This window comes from Scyliorhinus canicula, chromosome 13 (genome assembly GCF_902713615.1).
Source record: "Scyliorhinus canicula chromosome 13, sScyCan1.1, whole genome shotgun sequence".
Lineage (NCBI taxonomy): Eukaryota > Metazoa > Chordata > Chondrichthyes > Carcharhiniformes > Scyliorhinidae > Scyliorhinus > Scyliorhinus canicula.
This window is the reverse complement of record NC_052158.1, coordinates 23,712,944-23,740,773: the sequence shown is the minus strand read 5'-3', so window position 1 is coordinate 23,740,773 and position 27,830 is coordinate 23,712,944. Positions and strand designations below refer to the sequence as shown.

The 27,830-nt window shown below is 43.4% G+C and overlaps 1 protein-coding gene across 1 annotated transcript in view; it reads right to left on the bottom strand.

Annotated features, from left to right (window-relative positions):
* Positions 1 to 27,830, bottom strand: part of LOC119976526 (centromere protein F-like) — a 430,490-nt gene that overhangs the window by 148,350 nt on the left and 254,310 nt on the right. Inside the window, exons 23-25 of the mRNA XM_038817079.1 lie at positions 22,526 to 22,561; positions 7,133 to 7,144; positions 5,503 to 5,520 (exon numbers count right to left, since the gene is read on the bottom strand). Coding sequence (XP_038673007.1) covers positions 5,503 to 5,520; positions 7,133 to 7,144; positions 22,526 to 22,561 — 66 coding nt within the window. The remainder of the gene's footprint in view (positions 1 to 5,502; positions 5,521 to 7,132; positions 7,145 to 22,525; positions 22,562 to 27,830) is intronic.

The following is a 27,830-nucleotide window of genomic DNA, read 5'->3' as shown; positions in this document are numbered from 1 at the left end:
TAATCTGTCAAGGCACACTCAGGGAGGCAACATTGCCGTTTACCTGCACTGGCCTTGAAAATGGGTAGGGTAACACTGCCATGTGAAATTACGAGGCGAGTAAGAAGATGCCCGGTAGGTGGATGGGCCGTGTTGGGCGTTAGGTACGGACTTCCAGTTCGTCCTTTGGCGTGCGGCGTTAGTGTTCCACGGCCAGCAATATCGCGTCTCAGGATATTTGTCGGATATGGCGTTGCGGTGTGGAGGGGCGGGGGGGGGGGGGGGAGAGCGGGGGTGCGGATGTGGTACGGAGCTGGCGGGCTGGGCGCAGTGTGGCGTTGGCATTGGCCTGTAGTGGCGCGTGGGTTAGGTGGTTCGAGAATCGCTGTTGAGAGGTTCAGCCAGTCAGTTGGAAGAGAGGTGCGGGTTGTTGACTCAGAATGGTGTATAGGCGTGGGGTTATCACTTTCGCAAGCTTTGTGTGTGTCGAGTATGTGGCCAGCATGTGATGGATGGTGGCAGTCGGATAAATCAATGATCGTTGTTTATTTTACCCGTTCGGTTCCGAATCTGTTCTTGGTCAGTTTTGGAGGCTGGCTGTTCCCTTGCCGCTGGAGGTCAAGCGATCTGAAATGCGGAAGGGTCTGAGGTGAAAATGTAATAGAGGCAGAGGGATGGGTGCTGATTAGTCGTGGGGTGGTGTTCGCATTCGTACGGGGCTGCTCTTGATGTTCGAAAAATTTCGAAGTTTGTTTTAGTATTCTCAGTCGACACGGCAGTATGCGGTATAATGGCAGAAGTATCAAATTTTAGCGATGGAAATCGCATTGTTGGATGTCTCCTAGCGCAATGTAATTGTTTAGCGGGAACTAGCGCTACCGGATAATTGCAGGGCAAAACCCAGCTCTACCTATCGAGGCAATGCCCGGCGCAGTTCTGGAGAACCCCACCCTTCACTCCTCCACGAAAAAAGGAATATGGCAGTAACGACCAAGGAAACCGGTCCTTTACGTTACATGAAATTCGAGGAAACTAATAGTTGGGAATTTATAAAAGAAAAAGGCACAAATGTAAAAATAAGCATACCTGGTAGCTCCAATGGAGAAATTAACGAAGGTTACATTCCATGTCGAACATGGCGAATCGCTCCGATGTTGTACCGCTGTCCACTTTCACATGTGGGATGCTGGTAGTTCTGCTGCGTGTCTCCAGCACGTTGTGTTCCGTGTCTCATGGACAGCCAATACCTTTGTTAAAAGCAACCTCATTTGAAACAAATAACTGAATCTTATCTGATGTGTCATCTGAAAATTAATATCAAATTTAGCTGATTTTCACGGTTCTTGGAGCCGTCGATGACTTTATACGACGATAAAACCGCGAACTTACTTTCTCTACCCATTTACAAGAGTGTAAATAGATTTTTTCGCGTGCGATACGGTGTCGCAATAAAATTTCCCGTTATTTTCAACATCCATTAGAGGAAATATCAGTATTAATTGCGCTCTATTACCGAGAATAAAAATAACGATAATCAACATGTAATCTGCAGTGTTGAAATAGTGCAATTACTAATCTAATTCGACTGTTATTAATTTGTATCATAATTGCAAAACAAAGGGCAGCACGGTGGCGCAATTGTTAGCATTGCTGTCTCACGGCGCTGAGGTCCCAGCATCAATCGCTGCTCTGGGTCACTGTCCGTGTAGAGTTTGCACATTCTCTCTGTGTTTCCGTGTGTTTCGCTGCCACAACTCAAAGTTGTGCAGTGTAGGTGGATTGGGCACGCTAAATTGTCCCTCAATTGGAAAACAATGAATTGAGTCCTCTAAATTTATATTGACTGATAAATTATTGTAAAAAAAAATGCTGTACTCTGGTCATCCGGAAGAGCAAGGATTTATTATTTTACAGACGTCTACTTCTTACATGGTAGTAATGTGTAAGGTGCTGTTTGATTCATCTTCGGTCCCAGGCTGAGATGTGTGCGGACCATTAGACATAATTTCGTTCAGGTTGGTCATGTCACTTCGTTGATAAATTTATTTCTCTATTCTCCTGCTGATCGTTTCAAATTGGAATTCCGTCACAAATGTGATTTATTGTATTTCGTCATTGTCACATGGAACAGTCAGCCATGTTCCTGGATATCTGTTCCAATCGAAACACGTTGTATTACTGCAGAAGCTTTCCAGCCAAATAGATAGCCTTATAAAAAGGACTGGTGAAGTAAATTATTATCTCAATTTGCCCACTTTGGTTACATTCAAGCAGGAGCAAAGGTATGAATATATTTATCTTCTTACAGTACTCAGCTCGCAAGGCATATGAATGCAATATAAATATATTAATTTCAAATTATATCAAGTTAAACAATGCATGGAAGCAGGCATGTGTTGCACTGACCACAATATGGAACAGAATTGATTTCTTGAATATTCCACAACACCAGATTTAATTTTCAGTACAACATTATTGGAATTAGTACCTAGGCCGAAGAAGCACTTTGTTATGACGATAATATATGTTTTAGGTATATTACCTACTCTTTGTGGAACAGTACAATTCCAAGCTTGTAGATACGAAATAATAAAGAGCAACCTCCAAATACTGATGGCTAGTCATATGAAAAGCCTTTTCCGGAAAGACTTTCCAAATATGAAATTACATATTTAATAAATACGTAAGGCTCAGCATGCTTTTAAGCACCATTTCCATGCAGATTTGGATTTTCATGGATTCGCAGTTCAGCATAGCGGTTCTACAGTAGCCGGAAATTCACAGTGCACCCGCTTTCTATGATTAAAAGAACAGAATAAAAACAATGTTCTTTGAAATATAGCGACCTGATGCAATTAGTTGCTTTCTAATTCATCAAACCTGCTCAGCATCAGCAAATTCATTATAACTGTGGCAGGGCGACTGCAGATAGCTTTCCAATTCATAATGTGTCGACTATTTTGATCTATCTATTGTTGTTCATTCAGAATCTTATAGTCGTGATCCTCAGGAACATTTTGAAAAACAGATGTTTGCGCCAAAAGGGAAACCCCTTATTGGAATCTCTAAACACCATCCATCTGGATTTCTCTGTTCATTAATTGCGGGTTCGGCAATCTTCCCGATATTGCTGCACGCTTCTCATTCTTCATAATAATACAATGCCTCCATGTACATGTCCAATTATCCTGCGTCGAACACTCTCTTACAATCTTTGGCAGACCATTCACTCCCCTTGCAGAAAATAACTCTTGTGAATTGCAAGCATTCTCCTTTCTGAACAATCCATTTACCCTAGCATGTTAATATCCAATTCCTGCGGATGCTGAAATGTCAAACAAACGAGAAAATGCTCGAACATCTCAGCATTTTTCGGGACAGAAAGGAGCTAAAGTTTGGAATGCAATTTTCTCGTTGGTACCATTGCATGTTGTTTTTTTTTTAAGTTAGAGGACCCAATTCATTTTTTTTTCAATTAAGAGGCAATTTAGTGTGGTCAATCCACCTGTCCTGCCCATATTTGGGCTGTGGGGCGAAACCAACGCAAAAATGTTTCCATATTTACTGCCCGACAATATTTGCTTAGTTTTAATGCTTCAATCTTCTTGCAAAATTCTTAGTGTACATCATTCTCGTTAGATTTTGCCTATGAGCTACAGTACAGTACTGAAAAACGATGTTATATTTTTTCACCTTTCGCTCTTCCATAAAGATTACATCCTGAACCCATCTGGGGGGAGATCTCCCCTCTCCAGTAATGCAGTACTTTCCTTCATCAATGCTGCATATAACCTGTCTTTACATCAATTGTAGTATGTGTTGAGTACATTAACTGACGAATATTTATTATCAAGCCCTGTCGGGTGAGTAACATCACTGTTTTGCTACAACATGCATTTCTCACGTGATAATCTTGTATTGCGTCTCAAAATCTGCTTTGACACACTCAGTGCTTTCATTTACATACACGATTATTTTAATTCATGTATATTACACTCTTCCAAGTATGCAGAACAACCTATTAACGCCCTACTTCCTGTCAGTTCTATCTCTCACACACAGTATTTTCTGAACTTTAGTATTTCGATCTAGTTTAAACTTCAGGTTCCACAGGCCTAGTTACTTCAAAGCCATCAGTGAACTTCTGTTCTATCTCTATTTAGATGCAAACTGTCCGGAGTAGACGGCTTAGATGCCCCACATAACTGTCTCAATGTTACAGGAATCTATGTCGTTTCCTCTGAACTGTCCTTCTGAAACAGCCTGAGATTAATCTTCATGATTCTCCAATTTCTGTGCTTTCGCATGGGAGAGTTGGAAAAAATCGAGATCGCCAACTCTAAATCCTTGCTTGAAAATTACAGAGGTTTTACTTAAATTCTCACTTCAGGACCACAACCCGACTTCTGCCAATCTCGCTGGTACGAGGGTGGGCCAGCTCTCCACTTCCGCTTTTCCCAGGCTCCACCAGCAGTGTGTACTGTACAATTCCATGCTATCCTTGACCTGGCACAATGGAGGCAGGATATCAACAGGATATCAACATGAGCAGGATTCATGTGTGTGGTTACAGAAAATATTTCCCCCAACACGAGCAATGGATTTTCTTCCAATTCTAATCCACTAGTCACCCATTATATCTGAGAGACTTGCTTTGAACCTGGATGTCGTTGCATTCTGGCGGTGAGCTGTCAAGCTCGCCATTAATCACAAGTACAGAAAACGCCCATGCAAAAATCACTAGTTAACCTAAATAGGACTGGGAGGTTCCCGCCTTGGGTAAGGCTAGTACATATTTAGGTGGATTGACGTGCATTCACAGCGGAGCAGTGAAGAGAAATAAGATGCATAATGTCAGAAAAGGAGACGGAACAATAGAATTGAACTGTTCCATCTCGGAAAGTAGAAAATTGAGGTGGCAACTCAATGCCCCACTCGCACTATACAATTATATCATCTGATCACAGGACGAAATAATCGATCTCCCGTTTGCTGAATCTCCCGGCAACCAAGATGACAACCAAGATCCAAGCACCGAGTCAGAGACGAAATTATCCTCCTCCGAAAATAAGAAGGTTCCCCCGGTACTGCGGGAAGCAACCCACGGAGAACAAGCCCAAATGCTTCGACCACGCCAATCCGACTGCCGATAAAGGCCATCCCCATCACCTCCAACGTAAAGTACCCGATTACCAAAATGCCCCTCACAGGAACTTCTTACCTAACTTTTTAAAGTGGCATATGAAACAAGATATTTTTGGCTGAACGTGGGGCGGAGTTTCTTTTTCCCCACCCGCCCCGATGCTCCTTAGTTGCACGGATAATTTCGATTTCAATGCTTATGTTATTCTTTGATTTCATTTTAATGCCAGTAGATTTGTTCGTTTTGCCATTTGCTTTGAAACTTTACGCTTTCTAGGGTGAACAACACTTCAAAGATGCTTCTTGACCAGCCGGTAGCTTATTATTATTTCAGAAAGGCAGGAGAATAACATTTTGTAAAAACAGATTGGTTTATCTTACCGTTCCACGCCGAGAGGTCTATGATCAATAACATTTTAACTCATTACAATGCACATAGACAACACGATTTGTGGCTCCACTTTCAATAAACCAAGATTCATCTTGAAAAAGCATTGAGGCTGGGACGGTTGAAAATATTTTCTTGGTTCGCGGCAGCCACGTCCAGTGGCAGCAGATAGACAGTTCGTGAGGTAAATCGGTTAATCGTTATTGATATGTACCCCTGCACACTTTTCCTCTGCATCAAAAGACTAGAAAAACCTGAACTCATTGATGGCCCTCGGGAGTACCCAAGTTTTACACACACTTACGTACTCTTGAAAATTGCTTTGCAACTTGGGCTGGCTTGAGCCGTTTGGGACCCACACTGAAATCATCTATCAAGGCGCACTCAGGGAGGCAACATTGCCGTTTAACTGCATTGGCCCCGAAAGTGGATAGGCTTGAACTGCCAAGTGAAATTACTAGGCTGGGAAGAACACACCCGGTAGGTGGATGGGCCGGGTTGGGCGTTAGGTACGGACTTCCAGTTCGTCCTTTGGCGGGCGGCGTTAGTGTTCCACGGCTAGGAATATCGCGTCTCAGGATATTTGTCGGATATGGTGTTGCGGTTTGGAGAGGCGGGGGGAAGAGCGGTGGTGCAGATGTGGAGGCGAGCTGGCGGGCTGGGCGCAGTGTCGCCTTGGGATTGGCCTGACGTTGCGCGTCGGTCAGGTGGATCGGGAATCGCTTCTGAGAGGTTCGGCCAGTCAGCTGGAAGAGATCAGCGGGTTGTTGACTCAGAAGGGTGTATAGGCGTGGGGCTGATCACTTTCGCAAGATTTGTGTGAGGCGAGTATGTGGCGAGCATGTGATGGATAGTGGCAGTCGGATAAATCAATTATCGTTGTTGATTTTTCACTTTCGGATCCGAATCTGTTCGTGGTCAGTTTTGGGGGCTGTGTTCCCTTGCCGCTGGAGGTCAAGCGGTCTGATATGCGGAAGTGTGAGGTGGAAAAATAGTTCCTGGAGAGGGATGGGTGCTGATCAGTCGTGGGGTGCTTTTCGCTTTCGGACGGGGGTGCACTTGATGTTCGAAACATTTTGAAGTTAGTTTCAGTATTCTCACTCGCCACGATAGTGAGCGGTATAATAGCAGAGCTATCCAATTTTAGCGATGAAAATCTAATTGTTGGATGGCTCCCAGCGCAATGTAATTGTTGAGCGGAAACTCCCGCTTCTGGAAAATTGCAGGGCAAAACCCTAAACTATCGAGGCAATGCCCGGCGCAGTTCTGGAGAACCCCACCCTTCACGCCCACACGAAAAAAGAAATATGGCGGTGACGGCCAAGGAAACCAGTTCTTTACGGTACAGAAAAGTCAAGGTAACAAACAGTTGGGTATCCATAATAGTAAAAGGCAGAAATGTCAAAATCAGGATACCTGGTAGATCCAATGGAGAAATTAACGAGAGGTAACATTCCACGTCCAACATGGCGAATCGCTCCGATGTTGCACCGCTGTCTACTTTCACATGTGGGATGCTGGCAGACTTGTTGCGTGTCTTCAGCACGTTATGTTCCGTGTCTCAAGGACAACCACTACATTTGTTAAACGCAACCTCATTTGAAGCAAATAACTTAATCTTACCTGATGTGTCATCTGAAAATTATAATCAGATTTAGCTGATTTTCACGGTTCGTGGAGCTGTCGATGACTTTGTACGACGATAATACCGCTAATTATTTTCTCTACGCACTTACAAGATTTTAAATACATTTCTACGCGCGCGATACGTATTCGCAATAAAATTGCCCGTTATTTTCACCATCCATTAGAGGGAATATCAGTATTATTTGAGCTCTATTCCAGAGAATAAAAATAACGATAATCATCATGTAAAGTACAGTGTTGAAATAGTGCAATTACTAATCTGATTCGATTCTTATAAATTTGTATCATAATTGCAAAACAAAGGGCAGCATGGTGGCGCAGTTGTCAGCATTGCTGTCTCATGGAGCTGAGGTCCCAGGTTCAATCCCTGCTCTGGGTCAATGTCTGTGTAGAGAATGCACATCCTCCCTGTGTTTCCGTGGGTTTGGCTCCCACAGCTCAAAGTTGTACATTCCAGGTGGATTAGGCACGCTAAATTGCCCTTCAATTGGAAAACAATGAATTGAGTCCTCTAAATTTATAATAACAAATAAATTATTGTAAAGCAAAAATGCTTTTGCTGCGGTCATCCGGAAGAGCAAGGATTTATTCTTTTACAGACGTCTACTTCTTATATTGTAGTAGTGTGTAAGGTGCTGTCTGATTCATCTTCGGTCCCAGGCTGAGATGTGTGTGGGCCATTAGCCATAATTTCGTTCAGTTTGGTCATGGCACTTCGTTGATTACTTGATTTCTCTATTCTCCTGTTGATCGTTTCAAATTGGAATTCCGTCACAAATATGAGTACGTGTATTTAGTCATTGTCACATGAAACAGTGAGCCATTTTACTGGATGTCTGTTCCAATCGAAATACATTGTATGACTGAAGAAACGTTCCAGCCAAATAGATAGCCTTAAAAAAGAAGTGGTGAAGTCACTTATCTCAATTTACCCACATTGGTTCCATTCACGCAGGAGGAAAGGTATGATTATATTTATTTTCTTACAGTACTCAGCTCGCAAGGTATATGAATGCAATGTAAATATATTAATTTCAAATGATATCAAGTTAAACAATGCATGGAAGAAGGCATGTGCTGGACTGACCACAATATGGAACAGAATTGATTTCTTGATTATTGTACAAAACCAGATTTAATTTTAAGCACAACATTATTGGCAAGCGCACGCTGAACAAAGAGAAACCCACTGCCCGATGGACCGCTTGAGGTGGGAGACCAGACCACTGCCCGAGGGAACGAGAGTAACAGAGAAAGGAGAGCATGCAAGAGGAGTGCAGGGTAGAATGGGGGAAGAGTGGGCAGTAAACCGCAGAGGCCGGGAAAGGCAGAAGAGAGGCAGAAACTCACGGAATAGACGCCACCGCACTAGCAGGCAAGCTAGAACCGGTAAATGCAACAAAGCAGGGCCGCAGCGCGCACCCAACAGGGGTGATGGCACCAGGCAGGGGTGGGGCAATAATTTTGCAGAGGCGGAGAGGAAACGGGTATCGGAACAGGAAAAAGAGGGACAAAGGACGGGTATACGGAAAAGGGGGTAAAAAGTGGGGAGACACGGGGAGTCCGGGACCCGGGAGAGACACTGGCAAGGAGGGACAAACAAGGATAGAAATGGAAAGTCTATAGGGCTACAAAGAGCCACAATCAATGGCTCGAAACAAGGAATCACTGAAGGTACTGTCTCTGGGCGAAGGGAGACCCCAGAATGCAGGGGACAGCCCGTGTGGTGGACACACAGTAGGCCACGATGTCGGTTACTTCCTGATCAAAGGTGAATCCCGGAGCGCAGTAACCCAACCACATGGAGAGAGCAGTGACAGTGCCACCCTAGACGGACCTCGAAGAAAGGGAAACGCCAGAGGGCGGTGGCACGTCCACCAGGTAAGTGTCGTTAATCCCCAGGAGCTAGGGAACAAAAGTCCCACACCAGGGTAGTCACGTGGATCGAAAGAGGACTCAATGGCCCAGTGAAAAGAGTCCACACCCAACTAGAAAATATGAGGGCTGCCATAGTCTTCCTCCAAGGGACACACCTGAGAGAGCAGAACCGACTTCAGGGGGGAAAGAGCTGGGTGGGTCAAACCTACCATTACTGCTGTGGGAAAAGGGCCAGGGGTGTGGCAATACTTATCAGCAAGAGGACGATGTTTAGGGCGACAAAGTCAGTTATGGAAACAGGGGGACGGTACATTATGGTTAGCGTGGTCCTGGATAGTGCACCGGTAGTGCTAGTTAATGTGCACACAACCAACGGTGATGGTATGAGCTTCATCAAGAATACCATGGCTGAAATCCATGACAAAGCGACGTACCAACACAAATCATGGGGCGGCAGGCTTCAAATGGGTACGGGATCCAACGACAGATATATCTAACCTGAAAACGGGGAAAACCTCAAGCATGGCTCGGGACCTCAGTCACTTTATGAAACAGGTGGGAGCGTTGGACCCTTGGAGGTTCGCCCACCAGGGGGAAGGACATCTCCTTCTTCTCCCCAGCACACAACGTTTACACCACAATTCAATTATTTGTGGTGGGGATAGACAAAGTGGAATACACCATAATTTTGACATCAGACCATGCTCCACATTACATGGATGTGAGGCTGGACATGAACAGGGCCCAATGTCCCATATGGAGGATAGACATTTCCCCACTACCTGTCAAGGCCTTCAACTAAACAATATTGCGGGCCACAGCAGAGTAAATGGAGAACAAACTGAATGGGGACGTCTGACCCAACACGTTTTGGGAGGTGCTAAAGGCCATACTAAGAAGGGAAATCATCGCTTTTAAAACCCGAAGAGATAGGGAGGAAAGGGCGGCTTGGCAGCAACTGGTCGACTCCATACTGGAGGTAGACCGTAAATACTCGGAGGCCCGGAAGATAGAGCTCCTGGTTCAGTGGAAAGAGATACAAAGGAACTGTGATCAGCTCTCCACAATGAAAGCAGTGCACAAGCTCTTTTGGTCACGTGAGACGGTATACGAACAAGGAGACAAAGCCAGCCACCTGTTGGCACACCAGCTGAGAAAGCAGGCAGCCACTAGAGAAATTGCGCAAATCAGGGATACCAGAGGCACATTCCAAACAGACCAAGAAAAGATCAACAAAATCTTAAAGGCCTTCTAACAACGATTTTCGACAGCACTGGCCCGGCTCCTGCGGGAGATGTTCACAGAACTCAGATGACACAGGCCTTAATCTCACGGATACCCAAGAAAGACAAAGACCCAACAGAACATGGGTCATTTCAGAGACACGGATAGAGCAGGGACAGGAATGGTTGTTGCAGGTTCCGGGGTTTAGGTGTTTTAGTAATCTCAGAGAAGGGGGCAAAAGGGGGGGAGGTGTGGCGCTGCTAGTCAAGGGCAGTATTACGGTGGAGGAAAGGATGCTAGATGGGGACTCTTCTTCCGAGGTAGTATGGGCTGAGGTTAGAAACAGGAAAGGAGAGGTCACCCTGTTGGGAGTTTTCTATAGGCCACCTAATAGTTCTAGGGATGTAGAGGAAAGGATGGCGAAGATGATTCTGGAAAAGAGCGAAAGTAACAGGGTAGTTGTTATGGGAGACTTTAACTTTCCAAATATTGACTGGAAAAGATATAGTTCGAGTACATTAGATGGGTTGTTCTTTGTACAATGTGTGCAGGAGGGTTTCCTGACACAATATGTTGACAGGCCAACAAGAGGCGAGGCCACATTGGATTTGGTTTTGGGTAATGAACCAGGCCACGTCTTAGATCTGGAGGTAGGTGAGCATTTTGGAAACAGTGACAACAATTCGGTGACCTTTACGTTAGTGATGGAAAGGGATAAGTATACCCCGCAGGGCAAGAGTTATAGCTGGGGGAAGGGCAATTATGATGCCATTAGACATGACTTAGGATGTGTAGGTTAGAGAAGAAGGCTGCAAGGGTTGGGCACACTGAATATGTGGAGGTTGTTGAAGGAAGAGTTATTGCATGTTCTTGATAAGAACGTACCAGTCAGGCATGGAGGAAGGGCGAGCGAGGGAACCGTAGTTTACCAAAGAAGTGGAATCTCTTGTTAAGAGGAAGACGGAGGCCTATGTGAAGATGAGGCGTGAAGTTTCAGTTGGGGCGCTTGATAGTTACAAGGAAGCGAGGAAGGATCTAAAGAGAGAGCTAAGACGAGCAAGGAGGGGACATGAGAAGTCTTTGGCAGGTAGGGTCAAGAAAAACTAAAAAGCTTTCTATAGGTATGTCAGGAATAAAAGAATGACTAGGGTAAGAGTAGGGCCAGTCAAGGACAGTGGTGGTAAGTTGTGTGTGGAGGCTGAGGAGATAAGCGAGATACTAAATGAATACTTTTCGTCAGTATTCACTCAGGAAAAAGATAATGTAGTGAAGGAGAATGCTGAGAGCCAGGCTATTAGAATAGATGGCATTGAGGTGCGTAGGGGAGAAGTGTTGGCAATTCTGGACAAGGTGAAAATAGATAAGTCCCTGGGGCCTGATGGGATTTATCCTAGGATTCTCTTTGAAGCCAGGGAAGAGATTGCTGAGCCTTTGGCTTTGATTTTCATGTCGTCATTGGCTACAGGAATAGTGCCAGAGGACTGGAGGATAGCAAATGTGGTCCCTTTGTTCAAGAAGGGGAGTAGAGATAACCCCGGTAACTATAGGCCGGTGAGCCTCACGTCTGTTGTGGGTAAAGTCTTGGAGAGGATTATAAAAGATACGATTTATAATCATCTAGATAGGAATAATATGATTAGGGATAGTCAGCATGGTTTTGTGAAGGGTAGGTCATGCCTCACAAACATTATCGAGTTCTTTGAGAAGGTGACTGAACAGGTAGACGAGGGTAGAGCAGTTGATGTGGTGTATATGGATTTCAGTAAAGCGTTTGATAATGTTCCCCACGGTCGGCTATTGCAGAAAATACGGAGGCTGGGGATTGAGGGTGATTTAGAGATGTGGATCAGAAATTGGCTAGTTGAAAGAAGACAGAGTAGTAGTTCATGGGAAATGTTCAGAATGGAGTTCAGTTACGAGTGGCGTACCACAAGGATCTGTTCTGGGGCCGTTGCTGTTTGTCATTTTTATAAATGACCTAGAGGAGGGCGCAGAATGATGGGTGAGTAAATTTGCAGACGAGACTAAAGTCGGTGGAGTTGTAGACAGTGCGGAAGGATGTTGCAGGTTACAGAGGGACATATATAGGCTGCAGAGCTGGGCTGAGAGGTGGCAAATGGAGTTTAATGTGGAGAAGTGTGAGGTGATTCACTTTGGAATGAATAACAGGAATGCGGAATATTTGGCTAATGGTAAAATTCTTGGTAGTGTGGATGAGCAGAGGGATCTCGGTGTCCATGTACATCGATCCCTGAAAGTTGCCACCCAGGTTGATATGGTTGTGAAGAATGCCTATGGTGTGTTGGCCTTTATTGGTAGAGGGATTGAGTTCTGAACCATGAGGTCATGTTGCAGTTGTACAAAACTCTGGTACGGCCGCATTTGGAGTATTGTGTCCAGTTCTGGTCGCCCCATTATAGGAAGGACGTGGAAGCTTTGGAACTGGTGCAGAGGAGATTTACCAGGATGTTGCCTGGTATGGATGGAAAATCTTAAGAGGAATAGCTGGTGGACTTGTGGTTGTTTTCGTTAGAGAAAAGAAGGTTAAGAGGTGACTTAATAGAGGCATACAAAATGATCAGAGGGTTAGATAGGGTGGGCAGCGAGAGCCTCCTACCGCGGATGGAGGTGGCTAGCACGAGGGGACATATCCTTAAATTGAGGGATAATAGATATTGGACAGAGGTCAGAGGTGGGTTTTTTACGCAAAGAGTGGTGAGGCCGTGGAATGCCCTACCTGCAACAGTCGTGAACTCGCCAACATTGAGTGCATTTAAAAGTTTATTGGATAAGCATATGGATGATAAGGGCATAGTGTAGGTTAGATGGCCTTTAGTTTTTTTCCATGTCGGTGCAACATCGAGGGCCGAAGGGCCTGTACTGCGCTGTATCATTCTATGTTCTATGTTCTATGAGTGCGAGACAACAACGGCAGCGAGATCCATCCGGGAGAAGCAAGTGACAACACCAACTCCAAACCTATTCGAATATTGCCCACTGTAATTGTTTCTCCGGCACCCAAATGACCTGCCCAGTCTCCACCTACCCCCTCCCACCCCCCCCCCCCCTCCCCACAAACAGTCCCCTACTTATATGTTGTAAATACATTTTCCAGTTGAACAGAGTTGCTGCTGTTGAGCTGGTACACAATACCCTACCAGTAATTCTATTCTATTTTTTATTTTATTTTTATTATTACATTTTTGTGATGTTTGCGTGTGCCCTTTCTTTTCTATATATATATATTATAAATATAGATATATATATTTACATATTTGTTATTCTGTTTACATAACGGTAAATAAACTTTGTTCAAAAACCCAAAAACCCTGTTATTAAAGAAATAATTACTAATATCACAAAGTACAGACAAGCAATTAAAAAGAGTTTACATAAAGCCCTGTTGGTTAAAGATCACCAGATGGAGACAGAGAAGGCAACTTTAAAAGTTACCATGAGTCGTGCTCATGAGGTCAGGAGTTCATCACGTACCAACCCACTTTACGTTATGTCAAATTTAATTGGATATATAATTAATGTGTGTGATCTGTAATGAATATTATTGGACAAAGTTCAGCCGAAATAGTCTGTGTAGCTGTTGAGAAAAATATGCAATAATTGATGTTTTCCTTTGTTCGGTGGAGTGACGGACTGGCTCTTTTACGCCATCTCCCCGACGTCGAAATAAACCGTTTGCTGTGAGGACCAGCCATGAGTGTTGAGTAATTGGTTCCGTCACTCGGATTCTTCAGTCGACCGGTATCGCCAGAGTCCTAGTTGAGTGCAGTTACTCATTATAAGTATCGACTTTTCCCGGGGAACGACGGTATTCAGCGCCTGACGAATCCGAACTTGTGAACAGGGTCTGGTCACCAAGCAAACAACGGTGGGCATTTCGTTAAGGGGCGTCGGCGTTGCCACGCAGTGCCTAAAAGTGAATATAGGTGTGTGAATAAGTGAATGACTTGTGATCTGACAAAATGTCAAGTAATGTGCCTACAACATGCTGTGATCAATGAAAGGCGTATCTCAGAGAGTAGACCCCCGCAAACCACGTGACATGTCGACGACATGTTGCGTTCAACGAACAGCGGACTTCAAAGAATAGATTCCTGAATGTTGTAGCCCCGCTCAATCACGAAATGTAATAACATTAAGCTCGAGCGGAGACTGAAGTGGTCCGCCATGTGCCATTTGGCAGCAAGAAAAAACGTTTATCGATCAGATGATTAAATCCCCTTTGAATTTATTGAGTAGTGAGGGGGACGCCCCGATTCCACACAAAGTTTAGATCTTCAGTCACCACTTAGATGAAATTGACATGCCAAAAATAAGAAAAAGCTAAATACACAAAGGCAGACCTCGGGTTCATTGAGGAATGCGGAGGCGAATGTACAATGTATATTTTCCTCACCCAGAAGCATTGTAACCAATTGATAAAATGTGGAGGCCAGAAACATTTCAATAGACACTCCACTGCACAGTAAAAACGGTTGGAGAGATCAGTAATCTTTTCCATAAATATTTGGGGATGACAGCCCTTCCAGTCGCGTGCTGGACACCGCAACTGACCCCCTTCCCAAAAAAGAGAGTAAAGAAAATTGAAGATTAAGGTTAGAAACGTAACAAATAAATTTATGTCTAAAAAGAAATTCAGCTGGGTCAAAATTTGCAAAATCGGTTTCGAGTTTGAGATTAATGCCTGCAAGTCGTCCAGGACAGTGCCTCTCAGATGATCTCAGCAGTAACCAAATTAATTGGATGAACAAAATCAGTTTAAGGAATAAGTAAGAAATGTGGGTAATGTCAAGGGAAAGAGCAAAATATATTTCTTAAATTATGTGAAGGGAAGTAATGGTGTTCGAAGTTTCTCCAACCACTCCGCCCCTTCAGATTCTGTCGGAGCCATTTTATCAAACAATTGATCTGGTCTAAATTGTCCAAAAATATGTACGTCTCTCGGAACAGCTAATGCCTACAAAATAAATCATTAAAAATTGACTCAAATTGAATAAAATAACAAAAAAGGTTTCATGATGAACGCGAGTGGAAGGTCTTGTTTACTATTTTGGTCAGCGAAATTTTGGAATTTGGTATTTTGGAAGCGATTCCGAAATTGTTGTCTCTTTCACAATCTGTACCCATTAAAGAAGTCTAACAGTCATCTGCGATATTAGCGGGTCGGCATTTGGAGCAGTGATTAGCACTGGTATTACGGCGCTGAAGGACCCACTTTCGAATCCGGGCCCTGGGCCACTGTCCGTGTGTTGTTTTCACATTCTCTCCATATCTGTTTGGTTTCAGCCCCAACCAAAAGAAGAACAAGGTAGGTGGATTGGCCACGCTAAATTGCCACTTAATTGGAATTTTTAAAAAAATGGTACACTATAAATTGATTTTTAAAAACTGATAATTGCGAGCTGTGAGCATTTGTGTGTTTGGTTTGTGGATGTTCTTCCATCACTGCTAAGGTTTAGTTTCTGGGAGGTTACCCAGAGTTAAAATTTGGAAATTTAGACCAGGCAGCTCAAGTACTGCTACCTAATTAATTTTGTTCAAAACACTGTCGTGCTAGGTTCCTTTGTGAGTGTTGTATTGTGATTTCGGGATCATAGTTTCAGTGCTTTGAGTCAAACAACTAACAAACTGAAGTGTAATTTGCAAATGTTTATTTTCAAAAGTTATCAATCCCGATCCATGTTTATAGGCGATTTCAGGGTAGCTTTAATAAACATTTGGAATTTTACTCAGGATGCAAAATAACACCTGGAAGAATAAGATAATATTAATTTGATAGAGTTCATTGGAAGTGGGTAGATGAAGGCATATGACCAATCCGGAGTTGGATTAGTCCAGGGTTAAAACTTCCCTGACACAACTGGCACAATGCAGAAGTAATGATTCTGAGATTGCAGAAAGAAGTGTAAAGGACAGATGGGTAAATAAAGTAATTCCATGATCATGTACCGTATTTTAGCAAAACAGGGTGGTGACAAAATGGCACCTGGTGGAACATACTTCACTCCTTTTCAAAGCAGCAGAAAATTGAGCCTTGCTTGTTAATAGCTAAAGATGTATTTTCAATTGGGAATTACAAACCTTAAGTTTTGAATTTTCAGAAATATTCAGATTTGTTAACCCACTCTGTCCCAAGCAGAATGGATTTTTGTGTTTTTCTTTACAAGTAACTGCAAGTGGAAGAAGATTTGCAGTAGCATCACTAACTAGAGATAGTTAACGAGAGGATTTGAGTTATATGACGGTGGCTAACTAATGGGCACGATACATCAAGGTCGGTTTCAACTGCAACATAATCAGGCGTGCAACTTCGAGTAAAATAGATATGAAAAGTTTATACAATATGAGATCTAGTAACAACTGCATAACGGACGTCTCCGGCCCATATAGGAGAAGTTTTATGCGGAAAAAACCTAACACCTGGAGATGACCAGGACCCTTTCGTTTACATTTTCAGATTCACCATTCAAAAGGATGGATCGTCAGCTTCTGCTTCAGCTGTGAAGCCCACTGAACCCTCTCGAGACTTCCGATCAACGGCAAGCACATAAAAGCGCAGGAACATCACTGATTTCGCAAGGAACACAGGATGAAGTAGCAACATAAACGAAGTGGATTTATGTAATTTTACTAATAGGATGTGTATCCTAGCAGCCAGAGACGGTACAATGCTACAAATTATTTTCATGCTTGGGTGGCTGCAGTGAAAGATATTTTGGGAAATTAGCCTGTACTTCTGGCGGGTTCAGATGCAGGGATGTTGTTCATAACAATAAATAAATATGCACCGGGTTTTAAGTAAGATTACAATGAAACTGGTTGCCGATGCCACGGGTGCCACTACAATTTGAGGGTAGGACGAGTGACACAGGGTAAGAAGGGGCGTAATTACTGATGCGGGAAGGGACTTAGCACACGGACCTCTGCGATAAAGTCACTAGACATACAAGGATTAAATACGAAGTTGGAATAACTTAAAGGCGTAATGAAGGGGATCTTAGAGAAAGCAACTCAAGGTCTAACCAAGGATAAAATGCTGGAGAATCTCAGCAGGCCTGGAAGCTCTGTTGGGAGAGAAAAGTGCTAACATGTCGAGTTCAAATGACCCTTTGTTAATGCTGGGCAAAGCTGACAGCTGGAAACGGTCTCGCCAGCCTGGGAGAAGACGGACAACGAATACAATTGGATGGGATGCCATCCCTCACTTTCAGCTGGAGAGCATTGGAATCGTTCGAGGCCAATGCCAAGTCAATCAATAAACTCATGAAACGAGACAGTAATAACGACGGAAGTCTATGGCAGGGGCAGCTGAGGCACAACCTTGATCAGATCCAAAGGGGGGAGGTGCCTGATTGTCCAGACAGCCGCAAATGACTAATCTGGTCAAACGACTAGGGACACTGGACAACTATACTCTGAAGGGACTAACCAGAGTATACTCTGCGATACCTGACTGCAAAATGGACGATACACGGGGTAGGGGTGGTCCTGTTGATCCATATCATCACACTGGTCTCAGTGCCATTCCCTCCCAACCAGCTCTAACAACATTGCAATCGTAGGGGCCATCGCCATCCTACGGTACTGTCATACTGCAACCTCCACAATATACAGGAATAATTCATTATATGGGCTCTCCCTCACGGGGTTTATCAGCAAGGGACGACTACAGTGTTTTTCCACCCGTTGGGACAAGGAGAGTTGGACGAATGCGAGTTCATGAGAAATCATCGTTGTGTCTCACAGATTACACCTGCTCCCATGCGTTTTGCCATGGCTGGTTATAGAGGAAAAGGAAAATAGCACCACCGTTACCTCCTATTGCTACGCATGTAGCGTCTGTTACGTATGATCCCCAAAAATAATTTTTGTTCCTCTTACGTTGTCCACTATAGGGCCAGCAAATATCATTCGAGTTAGGCGCCGGACCATAGAGACTACATATGCGACAATACTCTGCAGGATTACAAGGAACAAGAGGTGTCCCCAATCCCACACTGGAAAGACAGTCTGAGGGAGCAAAGACTCAAGGGCGGTCACTTATTTAAGCTTCACCACCAGTTGCAGTCAAAAATCTATGCGTTGGAAAAAGACACAGAGGAAGTAATTCGGAGCGAAAGTTGGTGACAGGGACTGTTGGACTTGGTAATGAATGTTAATATACAACATTGGATTCGAATCATCTCTCACATAATTGTGGGATTACAATTACTACTAGCCCCAGTATGGGGATTACAGTTTACCTATCGTGCCAAAAATACCAGCAACATTCCAGAGTTAAAGCCATTGCTAAGGCCATACGTGAAATGACCCAGTTGTGCAGGAAAACGAATTCGGCCGATTTTCAATTGATATAACTCACCGGTACTCCTAAAATCATGTTGCTGAAGCACGATGTGGCAGGGGACCAAATCTGCAATATGCATACATTTTAAGGGTTCGGTTCTGGAGACTGGGGGTTCAGACACAGTGAAAGGGGATTGCTGAAGTCATATTTCGAAAGAGGTTTTTAGACAAAATGAACGCAATGGCTTAGATGCCTGTTTAATAGGAAATTTGTACGAATATACAGTGTATCTGATATACGTGTGATTTTATAACCTAAGAAGTACGAATTTCAGAAAGAGCAGACCTACAATTAAAAAGAAAATACACAAAACGGCTGTTCGGTGAGTTCAGAATGGTTGTTGCAGGTGCCGGGTTTAGATATTTCAGTAAGCTCAGGAAAGGTGGGAAAAGAGGGGAACGGTGGCATTGTTAGTCAAGGACAGTATTACGGTGGCAGAAAGGACGTTTGATGAGGACTCGTCTACTGAGGTACTATGGGGCTGAAGTTAGAAATAGGAAAGGAGATGTCGCCCTGTTACGGATTTTCTATAGGCCTCCGAAAAGATCCACCGATGTAGAGGAAAGGATTGCAAAGATGATTCTGGATCGGAGCCAAAGTAACAGGGCAGTTGTTCTGGGGGAATTTAACTTTCAAAATATTGACTGGAAACGCTATAGTTCGAACTTCAGATGGATCCGTTATTGTATGTATGTAGATAGGCCAACGAGAGGCGAGGCCATATTGGATTTGGTACTGGGTAATGAACCAGGAAAGTTGTTAGATTTGGACGTAGGTGAGCACTTTGGTGATAGTGACCACAATTCCATTACGTTTACTTTAGTGACGGAAAGGGATAGGTATAAACAGCAGGGCAATAGTTATATCGGGGGGAAAGCAATTATGATGCAATGATGCAAGACCTAGGATGCATCGGATGGGGAGGGAAATTGCAGGGGATGTGCACAATGGAAATGTGGAGCTTGTTCAAGGAACAGCTACTGCGTGTCCTTGATAAGTATGTACCTGTCAGGCAGGGAGGAAGTTGTCGAGCGAGGGAACCATGGTTTACTAAAGTAGTTGCAACACTTGTCAAGAGGAAGAAGAAGGCTTATGTAAAGAGGAGACGTGAAGGTTCTGTTAGGGCGCTCGAGTGTTACAATTTAGCTAGGAAGGACCTAAAGAGGCGGAGGAGGGTACATGAGAAGCCTTTGGCAGGTAGGATCAAGGATAAACCTGAAGCTTTCTATAGATATGTCAGGAATAAATTAATCACGAGGGTAAGTATAGGGCCAGTCAAGGACAGTAGTGAGAAGTTGTGCGGGAAGTCCGAGGAGATAGGAGAGGTGCTACGTGAATATTTTTCGTCGGTATTTACCCAGAAAAAAGACAATGTTGTCGAGTAGAATACTGAGATGCAGGCTGCTGGACTAGAAGTGCTTGAACAATTCTGGAAAGAGTGAAAATAGATGTCCCCTGGGCAGGATTGGATTTATCCTAGGATTCTCTGGGATGCTAGGGAGGGGTTGCTGAGCCTTTGGCTTTGATCTTGAACTCATCTTTGTCTACCTGAATAGTGCAAGAAGACTGAAGAATAGCAAATGTTCTCCCGTTGTTCAAGAAGGAGAGTTGGGACAACCACGGTAACAATAGACCAGTGAGCCTTATCTCTGTTGTGGGCAAAGTCTTGGAAAGGCTTATAAGATGTATAATTATCTGGAAAGGAATAATGTGATTAGAGATAGTCAACAGGGTTTGTGAAGTTTAGGTCGTGCCTCACAAACCGTATTGAGTTCTTTGAGAAGGTGACCAAACAGGTGGAAGAGGGTAAAGCAGTTGATGTGGTGCAAATGGATAGCAGTTAATGTGGTGTATATGGATTTACACCACAGTAAAGCGTTCGATAAGGCTCCCCACGGTAGGCTATTACAGAAAATACGGATGTATTTATGGGATTCGGCGTGATTTATCAGTTTGGATCAGAAATTGGCCAGCTGGAAGAAGACAAAGGGTGGTGGTTGATGGGAAATGTTCAGACTGGAGTCCAGTTACTAGTGGTGTACAACAAGGATCTGGTTTAGGGCGACTGCTGTTTATCATTTTTAGAAATGACCAAGAGGAGGGCGTAGAAGGATGGATGAATAAATTTCCAAATGGCAGTAAAGTTGGTGGAGTTGTGGATAGTGCGCAAGGATGTTACAAGTTACAGAGGGACATTGATAAGCTGCAAAGCTGGGCTGAGAGGTGGCAAATGGAGTTTAATGCAGACAAGTGTGAGGTGATTCATTTTGGAAGGACTAAGAGGAAGACAGAGTACTGGGCTAATGGTAAGGTTCTTGGTAGCGTGGATGAGCCGAGAGGTTTCGGTGTCCATGTACATAGATCCCTGAGAGTTGCCAGCCAGGTTGAGAGGGTTGTTAAGAAGGCATACAGTATGTTAGCTTTTATTGGTAGACGGATTGATTTTCGGAGGCATGAGGTCATATTGCAGCTGCACAAAACTCTGGTGCGGCCGCATTTGGAGTGTTGCATGCAATTTTGGTCGCCGCTTATAGGAAGGATGTGGAAGCATTGGAAAGGGTGCAGAAGAGATTTACCAGAATGTTGCCTGGTATGGAAGGAAGATCTTATGAAGGAAGACTGAGGGACTTGAGGTTGTTTTCGTTAGAGAGAAAAAGGTTAAGAGGTGACTTAATTGAGGCATACAAGATGATCAGAGGATTAGATCGGGTGGACAGTGAGAGCCTTTTTCCTCGGATGGTGATGTCTAGCACGAGGGGACATAGATTTAAACTGTTGGGAGATAGATACAGGACAGATGTCCGAGGTAGGTTCTTTACTCCGAGAGTAGTAAGGGCGTGGAATGCCCTGCCTGCAACAGTAGAGGACACTAAGGGCATTTAAAACGTCATTGGATAAACATATGGATGATAAGGAATCGTGTAGATGGGCTTTAGAGTGGTTTCTCAGGTCGGTCGGCGCAACATCTAGGGCCGAAGGGCATGTATTGCGCTGTAATGTTCTGTGTTCTATGTTTCTCAATACTAAAGACACAAAATGGCTTGTAGCTAAACTAGCCACATTCCTGAATCACCATTCGCTGGGAAACTGGTAAACAAACGTTATAATTACAGACAGCAGAGATATTCAGGGGGATAATGATGCCTGATATTAAGGTATTTAATGGAAAGCAGACGTGTGGGTTCAGGCTGCATTCACACCGAAGTGGTAAACAAGGCCAACAGAAGAAGGAATATTTTAAGGTCTGTCGGCTGAAGGTCTCCAGATGGAGACAGAGAAGATAACTTTAACAGTTACCATAATAAGAGCTCATAAGGTCAAGGGCTGAACAGATACCAACCCACTCTACCTGATGTCCAATTCCATTGGATATTTGGCTCATATGTGTGTTCTATTATAAATATTTTGGGACAATATCCAGCTGTACGGAAAAATGTTTAAGAATGGATGTTTTCCCTTGCTCGGTGAAAAGACGATCAGGTTCTTTAACAGACGCCATCTCCCCGTCGGGGAAATAAATTATTCGATGCGAGGACCAGCCCTGAGCGTTGAGTATTTATTCGCGATTCTCCCCCGCTAACACACTTTGTGAGAGAAAGAGCGTAAGTTGCATCCTGTGCCGAAGAACGTCACACCGTGATATTTGTGCCTCTGTATAATGTAACAAATACGTTATTAAATTGTTCCAATGATGACAACGATATTTTTCACCAGCAGAAACGGAACTCAACGTACGTCCCCTGCCTCCAAATGCCGCGGAACTATTTCTTATTTCACAGCATAGATCGTGCAGCATATAGCCTGCAAAAATGACGCTTCACTGAAGTCAAGTAACATTATTTTGGTGATCTAGGAATTTGATGACAATATGTGTCAATATACTTTGATTTTCAACAGCTCACCTGTAAATTGAAAGGAAGATCGCAATGTTTCTAGTCCTGTACAATAAAGTGAAAGATTTTGAGTAAGCTACGTTTTTAATCCGCTGTTATTTGTGTTTTCATATGACACAGAAATTTCACATCTAACTAGAACAGTGCCTACAATGAATTTCACGAATCAATGGATTGCGTAGTGAAAAGTAGCGGTTCATTTCTACGTAAACCTCGTTCCCTACACCAGTATATTTCAGGCAAAGATGGATGTTTTTCGCTGGACAGTCAAGTTTGTGAGTGCACGCTGTGGTGCTCGAAATTACACGTGATCAAAGACACTCAACATCCCACCACTATTTTCCCATTTAAAAGAAACAAATTGATAATGGCTTACTACAAGTGAATAACACAAGCAAAAATGTTGCTCTTTGCTCCAGTGATCTTTTTCCACTTTTAAATGTATAAACCCAAGATCTCCATTGTAACTGCTTCATTGATCCCCATCTTGAAATGCAATTTTTTTAAACAATAAATTTAGAGTACCCAATTCATTTTTTCCAATTAAGGGGCAATTTAGCGTGGCCAATCCACACAGCCTGCACATCTTTTGGGTTGTGGGGGCGAAACCCACGCAAACACGGGGAGAATGTGCAAACTCCACACGGACAGTGACCCAGAGCCGGGTTCGAACCTGGGACTTCGGCGCCGTGAGGCCGCAGGGCTCACCCACTGCGCCACCGTGCTGCCCTTGAAATGCAAATTAACCAATTTCGAGAAAGGGCAATTCCACTAAGTTAAAGAGTAAATGTTGTCACAATGTTCGGACCAGCCCTTGTATAAAATGAAATCAAACTGGTCAAGGATTTCAAATCACCATAATTTTAATCAATCATAAGGATATTTTCTCTAAGAGAACGAAGGACAGGTGGCACTTTACTTTGTTCATTTGTTTTAGCTCAACAAGTGCTCAAACAGTACAAACTTTTTTTAAGTTGAATTTTGTTTCTGCACACTATATATATCGAGAAATATGGTATTGAATAACAAGAATCATGGAAACAACACATTAACTAAGGAACTTAGTTTTGTGCTCATGCCCGGAGCAAAGATGACGCTTTTCTGTAAATATGAGGTTTGCTTCTTTATTTCTAAAAGCACTTAAACATTAAGCAAATTGCCTGAATAGACATGTGCCGCGGATCACTTGGAAGTAACGTATTGCAATCGCTAAAGAACGTCTGAAAAAAAAACAGAATAGTGGGTTTGGCGGCAGGTTATGACGAACAGCAGTACATCATAATTACGAATGGTACATTGTTACCACGATCGTTGTTATTAATGATAAAAGGAAATTCCTGCGAATACTGAATCTGAAACAAAATTTAAAATTGCTGGAAAATCTTAGCAGGTCTGATAGCATTTGCAGAGAGAGAACGGAGTGATCTGTCGAGTCATGACTCTTGGTCAGAGCTTATTTCGTATTTGATTCAAATTTCTCACAATTGTGTTCAGGTAGAATACTATAAATAATGTTCACCATGAAGAAAGACAGATGATGCATTGTCCTTTCACAACCAGCAAGTAATGCTGATTTAGAAATATTTCGCCCCTTCTTCACTGTCTCTCGTTCAATTCTGGAACGACTCCAATGGCACTGCAGCATGTGTGTTTGTATGGCTCTGGCGTTTCAAACAATAACGTAACCCCGCCAACTGAAGATCAAATCACGATTGATAAATCTGCTAGCCTTGTCAGTCGTGTCCATAAGCAGGCAAAAAAATCTGCAAGACATTTTTAAAGGAAGAGTTGATTAAGCGATCAGTACCAAACTTAATTATTATCTTGGTGCCGTACACAGTCTTACGCGACTGTACGAGCCACGACGATGTGTTGCCTGCTCAACTCATTGGAGGTGGAGTCCTCACAAATATGCCGATCTCAATATCAGCACACCAGTGGAAAAGATAAGTTGAGATCTCGATATCCTCCGATGACCGAAACATGACTTTGTTTCATTCCACGTGATATCTTGGAACAGCAAAAGGCAAGGAATACTGCATATTTGATGGTCCTGCAATATTCCAGCAATGGTATTGAAAACCTGTGCTCCAGAATTTGCTGCGCCGCAGCCAACCTGCTTGATTGAAACCATAACACTTGCATCTACACAAAAATGGGGACATTTGTCCAGCTATGTCATGTGGACAAGAAATAGGATCAACTATCAAAAGCATCTGCCGACTCTGCATCATCAGCAAAGTGCTGAAAATGGTCATCCACAGCGCTGTAAAATGGAAATTAATCCGCACCAGCCTGGTATTGGACGCTCAATTTTGCTTCCTCAAGCGTTACTCAGGTAATGAACACATGACAAAAGAGCAGAAAGGTGGTATTATCAGCCCTTGACATTGCAGGCAGATTGACATCAGGCAATCCTCTCAAAACTGGAGTTAACGGTAATCATGTTGGTTTAACACTGTGATGGATGAAGTCATACTTGCCACAAATGAAGGTGGCTATGATAGTTGGAGGTCAACTACCTCAGCTCCAGCGTATGTCTGCAGGTGTCTTCGGCGCAAGTAGCTTCAGCTGTTTCTCCAAACATTTTCCTTCCATGATAAGGTGAGAAGTGGGATGTTCGCTACGTTCGTTATCCAGAATAACTCTCGACTCCTCAGTTACTAAAGCAATTTATGCCCAAATTCAGGAATCGTTGAAAATATCCAAGCATGGACTAACAAGTGGAAAGTGACATTCGGGCCACGAAGTGGATATCTCGACAAGAGCGGATCTAAGAATCAGCGATTGACCTTCAATGACACTGTCATAACTGAGTGCGCAGTATCAAGACTATGGTGTTATCAGGATCTGAAAGTAAACTGAACTAAACTAAATACCATGGCGACTAGAGCAGGTGAAATTCTAGTAATAATGCGACGAGTGAGACCACCTTGCTGCTCCACTCCCCCCCCCCCCCACTAAGCATGTACACCATCTACATGGCACAAATCAGGAATTAGTGGAATGCACTTATTTGGATGAGTACAGGTCCAACATCACTCAAGTAGCTCGACACCATAAATGCCAAGTAAGTCGCTTGCTTGCACATTCATAAGCATACCGTCCATCCAACTCCTCCGAACAGGAGCAACCAATTTTACAATTTGCACCATGCACTTCAAGAACTCTCACGAAGGTTCTTTCAGCAGCACCTGCCCAACGCACGACAACTACCATCAATAATAACAAAGGCAGCAGATTGGCCAATGTCGCCAGATTTCCTTCACTAAAGTCCATCAGTAAACCAGATGCTTCTTGTTTAATAAAATCGACAATTATGTTTACATGTATTGTCACGTATACCGAGGCACAGCGAAAGGTACATACATGAAAAGCATAGGATATATTTTCATCATCACCATTGATTTTTCTTTGTTCTTCTTTCAACAAGCTCTTTCCTAGAGTGGGGGTGTCAGTTACAAGGGGGTCACGATTTCAAGGTGAGAGGGGGAAAGTTTAAGGGAGATGTGCGTGGAAATATTTTTACGCAGAGTGTGATGGGTGCCTGGAACGCTTTACCAGCGGAGGTGGTAGAGGCGGGCACGATAGCATCATTTAATAGGCATCTAGACATGTATATGAACGAACGGCAACAGAAGGAAGTAGACCTTGGAAAATAGGAGAGAGGTTTAGATAAAGGATCTGGACCAGCGCAGGCTGGGAGGGTCGAAGGGCCTGTTCCTGTGCTGTAATTTTCTTTGTTCTTTATTACACATTTAATTGAAGATTTTTATGGAGTTCAATTTCACCATCTGGTCCGCAAAGCGAACCCTGGGTCGTTGGGTTACTATTAGAGCGACAATACCACTGCAGTTCTGTCGTTGCTCGTTTCCGTCCAAGATAATTACCATTCTGCTTTGGAAATACATCGTATTCCCCTCACAGCCAATGGGTCTTAATCCTGTAGTTCCATTCCTAATAGCGTTGTGGGCCAATAGGTATCTGAGGGGGTGCAGCAGTTGAGGAATGAAATCACCAGCACCTTCTGAAGTCTAATTACAAATAGACAATTAATGCTGGCCGAGCCAGAGACGGCCACACCTGAAAATACATTTCAAAAATTGGACTTTTCGTTCATTGCCCGGACTTTGACATTTTATTGTCTGACCTTTCTTACTTCACACTTTGTTTCTAATCATCCGAATCTATACCCCAGTGGTCCTTCCATTTCTATTCCACCCTTCAAATGTCACGTCAATTGGACTATTTACTTGAAGATTTTTCATCAGTTGCTATCAATATGATACCCAAAGCAACTCGTTAAACCACTTTTTTCTGGAAAGCCATCGAATATGTGTAGATAGATAGAGAATACAGCACAGAACAGGCCCTTCGGCCCACGATGTTGTGGCGAACTTTTGTCCTAGGTTAATCATATAATTTTGGACACGAAGGGCAATTTTTCATGGCCAATCCACCCAACCTGCACATCATTGGACTGTGGGAGGAAACCGGTGTAATGCTCTATTTCCCCAGTTACTAATACTCCGTGATTAGATTCCAATTTCTCCCAGGTCCAGTCTTTGAGACACGATTCAACCGTCCTTATCTCTTTTGACCTTAATTAATTTGCACTAAGTTTTTAATTTTATATTCCCAATGTTGATATATCGCTTGGTGCTCATACTCCCTCAGAAGAGCACTTTCGTAATATCACATGATGATTTAATATTCTTGGACTAGGAAAACACAACCTTCCCCGTCCATATCCATGCATTCGTCATCCTGAGATGCGTAAACAGTTAGCATTAAGCAGGCAACTTCAAAGGGCAGCACGGTGGCGCAATAGTTAGCACTTGGACTAGGGCGCTAAGGACCGGGGTTCGAATTCGGCACTGGGTCACTCTCCGTGTTGATTTTGCACATTCTCCCCGTGTCTGCGTGGGTTTCACCCGAACAACGCAAAATGTGTGCTGGTTAGGAAGATTGGCCACGCTAAATTGCCCCTAAATTGGAAAACATTATAATTGGGTTCTCTAAATTTATTTTTAAAAATCATAGAAACGAGCAGCAGTGAAATTAATTCGGCATTTGAACCCCTCCGCACAGTGAAATCTGATTATGGCTGGCAAATAGATCTCAATGCCATACCCCCGCCGTCCCCACATATCGCCTCATGCAGTTATAATATAGTGCACTAAATATCTCCTTCCCAAACATCGTCGAAATGGGAAATCCACAGCCGTCTGTTATAGAAAATGTCAAGATCCATCTTGAAAAAAGCTGTGTGAATTTGCACATACATGGCAAACGCATTATAAATTGGAAACTT